This window comes from Marmota marmota, unplaced genomic scaffold (assembly GCF_001458135.2).
Source record: "Marmota marmota marmota unplaced genomic scaffold, marMar, whole genome shotgun sequence".
Taxonomy (NCBI): Eukaryota; Metazoa; Chordata; class Mammalia; order Rodentia; family Sciuridae; genus Marmota; species Marmota marmota.
The window spans coordinates 3,374,092-3,388,812 of NW_025999891.1; the positions used below are offsets into that span (position 1 = coordinate 3,374,092).

At 37.2% G+C, this 14,721-nt stretch overlaps 2 protein-coding genes across 5 annotated transcripts in view; both read left to right on the forward strand.

Moving 5' to 3' along the window:
• Window positions 1–14,721, forward strand: part of Ssh2 (slingshot protein phosphatase 2) — a 263,454-nt gene that overhangs the window by 30,267 nt on the left and 218,466 nt on the right. The window lies entirely within an intron of this gene.
• On the forward strand, window positions 1,178–3,557 carry LOC107155230 (H/ACA ribonucleoprotein complex subunit DKC1). Its single transcript, XM_015501046.2, has one exon. The coding sequence runs from the start codon at window positions 1,215–1,217 to the stop codon at window positions 2,601–2,603; it is 1,389 nt and encodes a 462-aa protein (XP_015356532.1). The 5' UTR covers window positions 1,178–1,214; the 3' UTR covers window positions 2,604–3,557.

A 14,721-nucleotide genomic window follows, 5' to 3' on the forward strand; every position in this document is an offset into this window, starting at 1 on the left:
CCCAGCCCTGTTTTCCTCATTTTAAAAAGCTAATTGGAGGGCCTGTGGTTGTAGATCAGTGGTAGAGCACTTGCCTAGCACTTGTGAGGAACTGGGTTCCATCCTTAGTACCACATAAAAGTAAATAAATAAATAAAGATATCGTGTCCATCTACAACTAAAAAAAAAAAAAGCTAGTTGGAGCAAGGTGCGGTGGCACATGCCTATAATCCCAGTGACTCTGGAGGTTGAGGCAGGAAAATCGCAAATTGGAGGCCAGCCTCAGCAATTTAGCGAGACTCTGTCTCAAAACAAACAAACAACAAAATTGAGGATGTAGTTCAGTGTTAAGGTATCCTTGGATTTAATCCCCAGTACCAAAAAAGTAAAGCTTTTTGGTCGTGGATGTCATTAAGCTTTTATGTTGTTCATACAAAATCTTTTCAGATTTTGAAGATAGGTTTTGATTAGAAGCTAGGAAATGAGCAGGACGTAAAATTCTGAAGTATAGTCATTTTGTGGGGTTTAATTTTTTAATTTTTAAAATTTTTTTGTTGATGGGATCTAGTGCAATCTCTATGTATAGTTTATCTCATTATCTTCACATTGGCTAGTCTGAAAAAACATTCTATGTTGTAAGATTATCTTAGTTTTTATCAAATTACAGTTGAAAACACTTTTTTAAAATTAATACAGTATTTAGTTATAGTGCCCGTAACCTCCCTTGCAGAAGATCATTTAAAGGTTCCTATTCCTTTTGTTATGATGACCAAAAAGTTGCTTCAAAGAGAAAGAAATAAGAACCAACATTTCCTGAGCACTTTCTCTGTGTCAGGCACTATTTCTGAGCTCTTTGTAGGTATGGTTCAGGCCTCACAACATCCCTTTAATGATATGTACTATTATTATCTCTCTTTTGCAGATGAGGAAATTGAGGCACAGATAAGAGGTAGAATAGGATTCAAATCTAGTCGGTCTGATTTCAGAGCCTATTGCCTTAACAGCACATGCCAGAAGTTGGCCTGCTTTTTAATATTTATGTTTTAGTTGTAGTTGAGCACAATACCTTTATTTCACTTATTTATTTTTATGTGGTGCTGAAGATTGAACCCAACGCCTCACGCATGCCAAGCGAGCGTGCTACCACTTGAGCCACATCCCCAGTCCCTGCTTTATCCTTCTTAAAATTGAATCTTGAGAGTTTTTTCGGGGGTGGCGTGCCTGGAACGCACGCGATGCTGTACAACATGGCGGACGAGGAAGTAGTTATTTTACCAAAGAAACATAAGAAGAAAAAGGAGCGGAAGTCTTTACAAGAAGAAGATGTAGCTGAAATACAGCATGCTGAAGAATTTCTTATCAAACCAGAATCCAAAGTGGCTCAGTTGGATACATCTCAGTGGCCCTTGTTGCTAAAGAATTTCGATAAGCTAAATGTAAGGACAACACACTATACACCTCTTCCTTGTGGTTCATATCCTCTGAAGAGGGAGATTGGGGACTATATCAGGACAGGTTTTATTAATCTTGACAAGCCCTCTAACCCCTCTTCCCATGAGGTGGTAGCCTGGATCCGACGAATACTTCGGGTAGAGAAGACAGGACACAGTGGCACCTTGGATCCAAAGGTGACTGGCTGTTTAATCGTGTGCATAGAACGTGCAACACGTTTGGTGAAATCACAACAGAGTGCAGGCAAAGAGTATGTGGGAATTGTCCGGCTGCACAATGCTATTGAAGGGGGGACTCAGCTTTCTAGGGCCCTAGAAACTCTAACAGGTGCCCTGTTCCAGCGACCCCCACTTATTGCTGCAGTAAAGAGGCAACTCCGAGTGAGGACTATCTATGAGAGCAAGATGATTGAATATGATCCTGAAAGAAGACTAGGAATCTTTTGGGTGAGTTGTGAGGCTGGCACCTACATTCGGACACTGTGTGTACACCTTGGCTTATTGTTGGGAGTTGGCGGTCAGATGCAGGAACTTCGGAGGGTTCGTTCTGGAGTCATGAGTGAAAAGGACCATATGGTGACAATGCATGATGTGCTTGATGCTCAGTGGCTATATGATAACCACAAGGATGAGAGTTACCTGCGGCGAGTTGTTTACCCTTTGGAAAAGCTGTTGACATCCCATAAACGATTGGTTATGAAAGATAGTGCAGTAAATGCAATCTGCTATGGGGCCAAGATTATGCTGCCAGGTGTTCTCCGATATGAAGATGGCATTGAGGTCAACCAGGAGATTGTGGTCATCACTACCAAGGGGGAAGCAATCTGCATGGCTATTGCGTTGATGACCACAGCAGTGATCTCTACCTGTGACCATGGTATAGTAGCAAAGATCAAGAGAGTGATTATGGAGAGAGACACCTACCCTCGGAAGTGGGGTTTGGGTCCAAAGGCAAGTCAGAAGAAGCTAATGATCAAGCAGGGTCTTCTGGACAAGCATGGCAAACCCACAGATAACACTCCTGCCACCTGGAAGCAGGAGTACATTGACTACAGTGATTCTGGCAAAAGAGAGGTGGTTGCTGAAGTATTAAAAACTACACCTTTAGTTGCTGAAGTGGTAAAAGCCCCACAGGTAGTTTCTGAAGCTGTAAAAGTCCCAAAGCGGAAGTGAGAGAGTGAGAGTGAAAGTGATGAGAACCCTCCAGCAGCTCCCCAGTTGATCAAGAAGGAAAAGAAGAAGAATAAGAAAGATAAAAAGGCCAAAGCTGCATTAGAGCATGGGGGCGAGCCTGGAGATGGGGACAGTGACACCACAAAGAAGAAGAAGAAGAAGAAGAAGAAAGCAAAAGTGGTGGAAGTGATGTCTGAGTAGTGAAGGTGACATTAAGCCTTGTGCCCAGCTGGTGGGAGAGATGAAAGCCTTATTGAGAAAACAGTTTCTTTTGTTTTGAGGGAGTAGAACAAAGGTTCTGGACAGGGTGGAGAGTTCTGGCACATTTTAGCTGCTACTTGAAACCTCAGTGATACTACCTGTTGTGGTCATCCCATCTTGTCCTGTTTTAAGGATGTGGGTGGATAAAAAAAGACAGATTGTATGCCATTGACTTCTATGCTTGCTTGAGTTGGGAAGCCTCAGTTTCAGACCTAGAACTGTCCAGTAATTGTCTGGATCTGTTTATTAATGACCATTTTTAACATTATAGTTCTCTCCTACTTTATTCTGTTTTTTTTTTAACTTTCTCTGTTCAAAAAGTTTGTAAAAATTAAGTCTGCTCAATGAAACGGTGTAGAACTCTTGATAAATTAAAGAGTAACTGAACCAACTTGTTCACTGGGGAAATCTTGTCTCCAATGGCCTTTAAGAACAGTGGTCTATTCTGGTGTTCGGTATGGGCCTCACAGGCCATCTTGTTTCTGGCCTAGCTGTCAGTCCTTTGTGTACTCGTCCAGTGCTTGTGTGTACAGCAGCATTTACCCAAATCCATCTGGCTACTTGTGTTTGCGGCAGAAACAACTTTTTCTGTACCCTCATGTTATAAACCCTCATTTACATTTGAAGAATGGACTTGCTTATTGCTGGGAGAAGAGTGTTGTAATTTTTACATATTAAAGTTGACTCATGGCATTTCAAAAAAAAAAAATAAATAAAATTGAATCTTGAATTCCATGTTATTTTTGGTGGGTATAAAAAAGAAGAGCTAGGAAATAACAGTTTGTGTGCCCTAACCACCGCCCCCACCGCCCCAGTAGTGGGGATCGAACCATGGACTTGTGCCTGTTAGACAAGTGCTCTACCATTGAGCTACATCCCCAAACACTTTTTTAGAAATTTTCTTTTGAGATAGGATCTTGCTAAATTGTGCTAGCTGACCTTGAATTTGCAATCCTTCTGCCTCAGCTTCCCAGGTAGCTAGGATTATAGACATACACCTGGCCCCTGTTTTGTTTTTTTCCTACCAAAGTTGATGCTTATCCTCTTTTAATCCTTATTAAACAAGTCAATAATGACAATATGTAAAATGTACAAAAACTTAAATGCATGCTTCAAGACTTTTATGTTATTAAGTATATTCTATGCTAATAGCTTACTTTTTTTTTTTTTGGTACCAGGGATTGAACTCAGGGGTGCTTTAGCGCTTTACCACGGAGCCACATCCTCAGCTTGTTTTATTTTTTGAGACAGAGTCTTACTAAGTTTCTTAGGGTCTCACTAAGTTGCTGAGACTGGCCTTGAGCTTGCAATTCTCCCACTCAGCCTCCCAAGCCAGTGGGATTATAGGCATATGTCACAGTGCCTGGCTGCTGATAACTTATTTTATAGCATTAAGTAATTACTGGTCCCAGGTACTATATTGTTATAAAATATCCACAGGACTATTACGGAGTAAAATAGCCCAGAGTAGTACAAGCTGCATAATGTTGAAGAAATAACATTGACCTCATCTAGATTTGCTGTCATTTAACTTTTACCCTGGCCATTCTCTTCATCTTTGTAGTCCTAGCTTTCTCATCTGAGAGATAAGATTTGAATCTCTAAGGTCTTGTTGAGCTATGTACTCTTAGTAAAATGTCTTCAGAACCATGGAATAGAAGTTGATGGAATGCTATAATTGTTTCGTTCTGTGGATTGATGGTAAGTATTGGCAGGCATACAGAACCAGCTGGGAGATAATTCTGTTAATTGACCTCTGCATTTATGGAGTAGAACCTCTGTCCCCACACAGGAAATGTCTTGGAAATGTATTTTTAGATGTTGTTAGTGTTTTATTAAGGATCTGCCCAGAAGCTGTTCAAAGCTTAAATATCTTCTCTAATGAGTTAATATATTACTGACTAAAATTAGATTTTTAGAAACTTGGCTTTAAAATAATTCTTTAAAATGAAACTTTTGGGGGTTGGGGTTGTGGCTCAGTGCTGGAGTGCTTGCCTAGCACATGGGAAGCACTGCATTCGATACCCAGCACCACATAAAAATAAACAAACAAACAAATAAATAAAAGGTATTGTGTCCATCTACAACTAAAATAATTTTAAAAATGGTACAAAGGTGGAACTAAAAAGTGGGAGGTGAGACCCACTTTTTAGTTGAATTTTTTCATTTGAAGGACAAATTAAGATCCAGATTGAGTTTTGGCCTAGGAAACTGACCATGGTTTCTTTTTTGGGGGGGTACCGGGGATTGAACTCAGGGGCACTCGACCACTGAGCCACATCTCCAGCCCTGTTTTGTATTTTCGTAGAGACAGGGTCTTCCTGAGTTGGTTAGTGCCTTGCTAAGTTGCTGAGGCTAGCTTTGAACTTGTGATACTCCTGCTTCTCCCTCCCAAGCTACTGGGATCACAGGCATGCACCACTGCATCGGGTCTGACAGTGATTTCCAATACATGTTCTCTTGTTTGTTTTTCAATTTTATGTAACCAATTATTGTACCTAACAGAACTTTGACAAAAAAAAAATCCTCAGAACCTACTTGAAGCCTATTGAAGGGTATAAAAAACAAATACAAAAAACTCAGTAAATATCAAACTTTGCATGTTCTTAGGGGAAGACTTAATATTACAAAAATGCTACCCAAATGAATTTATACCTGCAATGCAATTTCAATCAGAATCCCACCAGGCTGTCTCTTGGAACTTGAAAAGCTGATTAATTCTAAAATTCATGAGAAAGAGAAAAGATAATAAAATCAGAGAGAAGGGATATTAAAATATATTAAAAATTATAACTAAAGCAGTATATATTAATGAAACAGTTATAGATCTGTAGTTATACAGGGGTTTACTATATGCTGGAGATGGTGTTTTAAATCAGTAGCAATGGGAAAAACTATAATTTCTATGTGGAAAAAAAATAAAGACTGATATGATTTGGATAAGTGTCCACCAGAGGTCTTTGTATTAAAGAATTGGTCTTCAGAGTGGCACTATTGAGAGATAGTCGGACCTTTAAAAGGTGGAACCTATTGGGAGGTATTTATGTCACTGGGACTTGCCATTGAAGGGGATTGTGGGACTCTGGCCAGCTCCATTGCTCTCTTTTTCTTCCTGGCCCTGAGGTGAGCAGTTCTGCTCTACCACATGCTCCCATCACTGGATGCTACCTCACCACGATCCTCCTGCCTCAACTTATTGAGCAGCTGGGAATACAGCATATACCATTGTACATAGGAGGAAAGACCTCAAGTAAGTCTCAGAATATAAAAGCCCTGAAAGAAGGATTGCTAAATTTTTGCTATATTAACACATATTTCTGTCAAAATATGTGTTAATATAGCAAAAAATAACCATAATTACATAAGAAACCAAGCAATAATGAGAAATACTGGCAATAAAGCAAATGTTTAATATTCAGAAAACTCCTATAAATAGTAAGACTATAAAAAACTCATAAAAAGAAACATAGGAAAAATAAACAAATTCATAGGAGAGGGAATAAAAATGGCCCATAAGAAAACATGTTTATCCTCATTAGTAATTAGGGAAATTAAAACAATAAGGTAATATTTTTCATCTATTGATTTAGGAAAAAATACCTCGTGATAATATCTGGTATGATAAAGAGATGGTGTGTGAAGTATAATAAATTATTTGTGAATATATAAATTAGTTTGGCTACTTTGGAGGGAAATTTGGCATTATTTGTTAAATTTTAAATGTTTTATGATTCATCATTTCCTTTTCTTATCTACTCTTGAAAAAAAAATTTTTAGTCTGTCTCTGAACTTGTAAGCCTCCTACCTCAGTGTTCTGAGTAGCGGTGATTATAGGATTGTGTCACTGCACCTGGCTGAAAAACGTTTTTACCTGTGGCACATGCATGTGTTATAAGGACAATAGTTGTAGCATTGTTCATGAGAGCAAAACAAGACAAAAACAAAGAATGACCTAAGTAATGGGAAATATTTAAATAAATTGTGGAGCACTATGCAGTACTTAAGAAGAATGGGGCGGGGTGTGGCTCAGTGGTAGAGTGCTTGCCTAGCCCTGAGTTCGATTCTCAGCACCGCATATAAATAAATAAAAGTCTATTGACAACTAAAAAAATTTTTAAAAAAGAATGGGATAAATTTGTATATACTAACAGAGAAAGATATTCCAACTATACTGAGAAAGAGAACAAATTACAGAACAGTATATACCATACAATACTATGTTTATAAAATATTATTTCCACAGCTGCATAAACATACACAAATCTAAAACTCTGGCTTATAGGTGAAGTTACCTCTGGGGAGGAGGTTGAGCCTGGAGTTAGTGATTAAAGGGAACTTTAGCTTTATTAGTATAGTTAAAATTTTATATAACAAAGTATTATACTGTTTGTTTAAAATCTTTAGTGGGGCAAGGTGTTGTATACCTGTAGTCCCAGCTACTGGGGAGGCTGAGGCAGGAGTATTGCTTGAGCCCAGGAGTTTGAGGCCAGACTGGGCAACAATAGCTAGACCGCTCCCATCTCTAAAAAATAAAAATAATTAATTAAAAATTGAATAATATGCTGATAGTAAATTTTGGTTGGGAAAAATGATAAAACACTGTGCAATATGAACTCATTTGTGAACACAGTGGAAACACAGTACAGTGTGAACCCATTTTGCTTAATGTATATTTTTTATATGTACATCTAGAATTATGAGTGGTTTTTCGAACTTGATGAGTTTTTAAATTTTTTTTTAGTTGTAGATGGACAGCATGCCTTTATTTTATTTGTTTATTTTTATGTGGTGCTAAGGGTCAAACCCAGTGCTTCACACATGCTAGTGTGAAGTTCTCTGCCACTGAGCTATAGACCCAGATCACTTAATGTGCTCTTAAAAAAAAAAAAAAGTTTTGGTTTTTTTTTTTAGTTGTAGATGAATATGATACATTTATTTATTTTTTTGTGATGCTGAGGATTAAACCCAGTGCCTCACATGTGCTAGGCAAGTGCTCTAACATTGAGCTACAACCCCAACCCCCTTGATGTGCTCTTTATGTTTATATTTTTTAATGTTTCTCTGTAACTAACAGTGAACATATTTATTTAACAGAGGCAAATTGTATTTGCAGTACTGGGGATGGAACCCGGGGATGCTCTACCCCAGAGAGACATCCCAACACTTTTTATTTATTTATTTGAGACAGGGCTCAAAATAAAAATATACTATCATGTATAACCAAAAGAACAAATAAAATTTAAAAATTTAAAAAAACCAAAAGAAATAATATGCAAAATGTATTTGCATACAATTCTTGGGATCAAATATGCATAGTGGAAAATACAGAAAAGTTGAATAGATTGGAAATTGAATGTAGTATGTTAAGATGTAGTAAAAGCACTATAATTAAAATAAAAACAAAAAAGAAGCATCAAGAAGGTAAAACCACCTTTCTGTATGTGATATAAAATACATACTACCTTCAGGAAGTTAAAGAATAAACTATTGCTTTTTTACTTAAGAAAAAATAAGTTGCCAAGACTATGTTCAACTTATGATTCTCCTGCCTGAACTCCCAAGTTGCTAGGATTATAGGTGTGTACCACCACACCAGGCATGGACACAAATGTTTTGTTTTTTTGTACCAGGGATTAAACCCAAGGACGCTTAACCATTAAGCCACATCCCCAGCCCTTTTTCATATTTCATATTTCATTTTGAGACAGGATCTTGCTGCCTTGGGCCTTGCTAAGTTGCTGAGGCTGGCTTTGAACTCACAATCTGGAAACAAGTTTTTAAAAGAGAAAACCAAGGGGCATATGATAAATGTTGAACCTCCTTAAGAAGTTCACTTGAATCTTTAAAAAAAAATTTTTTTAAATGTGTCTATGGAACTTTATTTTTATTTATTTATATGTGGTGCTGAGACTCAAACTTGGTGCCTCAAATATGCTGGGCAAGCACTTTATCACTGAGCTACAACTCTAGCCCCTTCACTTGAAATTTTTTTTAAAGGGGGGGGGGGAGAGAGAGAGAGAATTTTTTAATATTTATTTTTTTTAGTTTTTTTTCGGCAGACACAACATCTTTGTTTGTATGTGGTGCTGAGGATCGAACCCAGGCCGCACGCATGCCAGGCGAGCGCGCTACTGCTTGAGTCACATCCCCAGCCCCCTTCACTTGAATTTTAATGTTTAAGTTTCTGTTAAAGTTACTCTTAGTCAAGTCTGATATCTATTGATATGTTTTTGGAGAGTGGTGGTAACCCACATGTTGACATAGGCTTTCCTTTTAGGAAATTATCTAATTATAACTGTAATTCACTTTAATATGTTCTATGAAAGCATTGTTGCATTTCTTTTTTATGCATTCCAGTTTCCTATTGGCAATTTTAACAAGTCAAATGGGGTAGTTCATGGATTGATTATGAAAATTTTATCAATCGAAATTACCAGTGTTGTTCTTTTGTACTACGTGGATGTGTTAGAGTATGAAATACCTTTCGTTTTTGCAGATTATTAATAAGCGAACAAAAGTAATTTTACTTCTATTCTTAATCACAAATTCATATACTTCAGAGAATGCATGTGTTTCTAAAGACAAGTGAGAGATGGTTTTTCCTCTTAATAACAGTCAATTTTCTGATTCTGTGTGAACACCAACTGAATGTGCTACAATAACTCAATTCTTAAACTAACTACCCAGAGTTAGCATCAAATTCCACATCATTAAAAGCTTGGTTCCACAGGCTGTTTTCAATTCAGTCACCTGTGGTAGGTAGTTTTACCTACTGTGTTAGTTAGTTTTTTGTCACTATTACAAAATATGTGATCTCCAAAGACCTTCAGACCTCTCACCAAGCCCCACCTTTTAAAGCTTCTACTACTTCCCAATAGCACCAGCTAGGGATCAACTCTTTAACAGCTGAGGCTTTGAGGGATACTCAGTATTCAAACCATAGCACCCACCTTTCTCTCTGAATTGACTGTAAAGCAAGGAGTTCTCACAGTCCCCCCCCATAGGGTTTGATAATTTGCCAGAATCACTCACAGAATTTAGGAAAGCACTTACTTAAATGTTACCAGTTTATTATAAAGATGACAATAACCATATGGAAGAAATGTATATGTATAAGGCAAGGTTTGGGCAGAAGGGCATGGTGTTTCCAATGCCCTCTCTAAGTATGCTGCCCTTCAGCACCTCAGTGTGTTCACCAACCCAGATGCTCTTTGAACCCCTTTTTTAAAGATTTTTGTTAAAATAATTTTTATATTATTTTTTAATTTAGAAGTTTCTTTATATAGGGATGTCTGATTAAATTATTGGCCATTGGTGACTAGCTCTTTCTCTTCCCACAGGTTAGGTGGTGGGGTCGAAAGTTCTAAGCTTCTAATCAAGGTGTGATCTTTCTGTTGAACAGCTCCCATCCTGAAGCTATCTAGGGGCCAGCCAAGAGTCACCTCATTAGAACAAAAAATGCTCCTATCATCCTTATCATTCAGGAAATTCCAAGGTTTTTAGGAGCTCTGTGCCAGGAACTGGGGAGAAAAAAAGCCAAATTTCTTTTTATGATTCCACAGCAAGAAAGTTCACTTTTTGGATGAATAGGGTTTGGAAGTGAGTGCCTTTGGTAGAAAAAAGCCAGGTAATAGTGGACCTTCTTTCATAAGTCTCTAAAGATTAAGACTTGGTGAAGTGAAGAAAGGGGAAGAACAGTAAAGGCATGAAAGCCAAAGATACTGGGATAAATGCAGTCATATCTAATATTCTAGATAATAAACCACTTGATAGGAGGAAGAGGGATGTGCTAGATAAGAGAGCTAAGTAGAAAAGGGCCAAGTCCTACAAAACCTTTTATGCATTGGTTAGAAATTGAACTTTAGCCCATATTCTCAAGCCTTAAATTGCATCAAAGCCACTTGGAAAATGTATTTATTGAAGATTAACCCATGAATATGCATTCTTGCAAGCATTTTCAAGTAACTCAGACATAGGAAACACTCCTTTTGGTAATGAAGAACAATAACAGTTTTATGCACAGAATTATGGTTAATGGCAGGCACCATAGCAGACACCTATAATCCCAGCCTATTGAGTAAGTAGGCTGAAGCAGGAGGATAGAAAGTTCAAGGCCAACCTGAGCAACTTAGTAAGATCCTGTCTCAAACTAAAACAAAATGGGATAGGGTTGTAGCTCAGTGGTAGAGTGCTTGCCTAAGCATATACAAGACCCTGGGTTCAATCACAGCACTACCAAAACCAAACAAACAAAAAAGGAATTATGATTTAGAGTGACTCATTGCAGTTGCCAAGTTCTAGAAATAACAAAGTCTAAGGCACTTGGAGTTGGGATAGAGAGGAAGAAATATATAAAGTGGTAAGAGGATTGATGTGTGATTATGGGAAGTAAGGAAGAGGGAAAATTAGTTAACTCTTGAAGATTGAGCTTGGTTGAGCTAAGTGGATGCCATTAACAAAGTTACAGGAAGTGAAGATGAGTTCAATTGTGCACATGTTATGAATGTAATTCTGTGGACCATACAATCAAATATGTTCCCATTAGACAGTAGGGTATCAGGAGGCCTAGGGATGAATCTTGAAGTATTAAATGAATAAGTTCATGTTGAAATTCTGAGAGAGATGATCACTGAATGCCAGAACCCTAAGAATCCCATGTTTAAAGGATAAAAGTACAGGAGGAATATGTTACAAGGTGGCTGAATAGGAGCAACCAGAAAGCAATTTGTAGAAGACCAGTAGAGAATAATATGCCAGAAATTTTAGGAAGGATCGAATGGTTCATTTCTGCATTTCTGTCAAATGCAGCTGAAAAGTCCAATAAGATAATGAAAACTGTTTTGAATTGATAATGTGGAAGCCATCAATGACTTTGGCTGGAGTAGTTTTAGTGGAGATGTGCAGCAGAGAGCCTGATTTTAGTAAGTTGAAGAAATTGATTTAATAGTAACTGAATATAGAATATACCTTTCCAGAAATGTTTCTGTGAACAGAAAATGAATTGGCTAATGGAGAAATGCAGGATGAAATGATTGTCTTATATTTGAAGTGTTCAATACTTTTGAAAATGTGTGTACACCAAGGGGAATGAGCCAAGGAGATGGGGTGGAAGAGATAGAAGATAAAAATGAGGGGATAATTGATGAGATCAGTTCCCAGGAACTGAATAAGAAGTTAGTCTGAAATCAATGGATGTGTAACTGAGGTGATTCTGCAATTTGTATACGGGGTAAAAATGGGAGTTCATAACCCACTTGAATCAAAGTGTGAAATATGATATATCAAGAACTATGTAATGTTTTGAACAACCAACAATAAAAATTAAAAAAAAAAAAAAGAAGTTAGTCTGAAACTGAAGAAGTTATGCTGGGACAGGAAGAGTGTTAATTCATCCTTTGTGATTTAAATTTTCTATTTCCTGTTATGGTTGAATCTTTCTATACAGGGTAACTTTCTCCTTTACTCCTAGAAGAATTTAAAATATATGCTATGTGTTGTTTGTGGGGGGTTTTTGGTTTTGTTTTGCGGTTCTAGGGATAGAATCCAGAAGACCTCAAGCATGCTAGGCAATCATTCTATCACTAAGCTGCATCTGCAGCCCTTTTTTTAAATTTTATTTTGAAACGAGATCTCACTAAATTGCTTAGGCTGGCCTCAATCAGTGATTCTCCTGCCTCAGCCTCTGAGTAGTTGGGATTATAAGCTTGTACCATTGCTTCTGGCCAACCTGTTTTATCAGTGGGTCTGTATAAAGATAAAAGTTCCTATGTATAACTACTATTTATATATTATAGTTTGTCATGTATAATTAAGTTAATATTAATCTATTGCCTTGACTGCTGTAGACATTTGCAAACTTCATTCTGAAACATGACAGGAAAATATATCTCTAGTATTTTTTTACAGTTGTTCAGCACATAATAGACTTCCAGTAAAATGAAAACTAAGAGATGATTTGGAAAATATTTTAATTACAAAAATATAAAGGGTGCTGGGTGCAGTGGCACATGCCTATAATTCCAGTGGCTTGGGAAGCTGAGGCAGGAGGATTGCAAGTTCAAAGCCAGCCTCAGCAATTTAGCGAGGCTCTAAGCAACTTGGCAGGATCCTCTCTCAAAATAAAAAAAAAGCTGGGGATGTGGTTCAGTGCTTAAGCGTCCCTGGGTTCAGACACTGGTACAAATGTATGTACACACCTACACCCCTATGAGGTACCCATAATTGATAATTTATATTCCTTGAACTTATTAACTCTACAAATTAATACCAAATTTAATTTTTAATAGGTATCTTTTATAATACCAGAATCCAACTTGTCTTCTCTATGCATAAGAATATATTTAACCATTAAGGAAAAAAAAATCTTTGATTTTAAACTTATAGGTTGGAACATATTTATTAAAAAGCGTGGGGCTGGGGATGTAGCTCAATTATAAGAGTGCATGCATAGCATGCACGAGGCCTTGTGTTTGATTATGATAAATACACACACACAATAAATGAATCAATGAGTGAACGAGTCAAGGAAATAAAAAGCATGTATTATAAAGTTCACTGTGAGAATAGAATGCTACCCTGACTATATAATGGTGGGGGGAGGTCTGATTACCATCTTAAGACCAGTTAAGTATCTTTGATGATTTTGACTTTATTGGATTCATTAAGTAGTGATGACCGTGGGTGAAAGAAACATAGATATCAAAATAGAAATTTGCTAGAAAAAAAGGCATGAACTTCTGGGCACAGTGGTGCATGCCTGTAATCCCAGGGGCTCAGGAGGCTGAGACAGGAGGAGTATGAGATCAAAGCCAGCCTCAGCAAAAGTGGGGTGCTAAGGAATTCAATGAGACCATCTCTAAATAAAATACAAAATAGGGATGGAGATGTAGCTCAGTGATTGAGCACCCCTGAGTTCAATCCCTAGCAACAAAATAAAATAGAATAGGCTATGAACTTTTTAATACTTTATTTTATTTATTTATTCTTATGTGGGGCTAAAGATTGAACCCAGTGCCTCACACACATGCTAGTCAAGTGTGGTACCACTGAGCCACAAACCCAGCCCGGGCTATGGACTTCTTAAAGGCTTTTGGCAAGTGCATCCAATTGCTTTCTAGAAAAATTGTATTAATTTATACTTCCATCAGTTATAACCATGAGTATGCTCCAAATGTGATTTTCCAGATATTTATAGTTATATTCTATTTTAAGAAAAGCTAACAAGATTGGCATTGTATAGCTATTCAGTTGACAGGCAATGTTGATGGCTGTGTAACACATTCTGTATCTCATGAAGCCTCTAGCTGTTGAGTTCAGTAACCAAACTACTTCCTGTACTTTTTCTTTTTTCTTTTGCAGTTTGAACCCAGGGCCTTGTGTGTGCTAGGCAAATATTCGACCACTGAGTTACACCCCAAGCCTCTATTTCCTGTTCATTTTAAGAAGCCAATTATATAGTTTGATCCTTGATATAGATGTTTAGTTTATTTTTCTTCATGAAGCCTTTAAAAGTTTTAGTTTGTTTTACAATTTTTAGGGGATTTTCAGGTTCTAATTTTGACTCCCAGGTGCACTTTTCATAATTACTGTTGTTAATTAAGTACTGGGGAAAATAGGTGCTGTAGGTAGTTCATAATTCCCTAATTCCATTTGGTATAAGAATTTTATATCTCTTTTTCATTAAAAATTATCCTAATTCTTTGGTGGCTGTAAATAATGAAGATTTTCCAAACCTTCTGTAACTGAGGTTTGGAAATCTTCATTATTTCACATGTGTAGATATTGGCAGGGTATCAAGTTCTAGTTTCTAGTCTTTATTTATTTAAAAGGTCTTTAGTCATTTAACATTTTGTTGTTC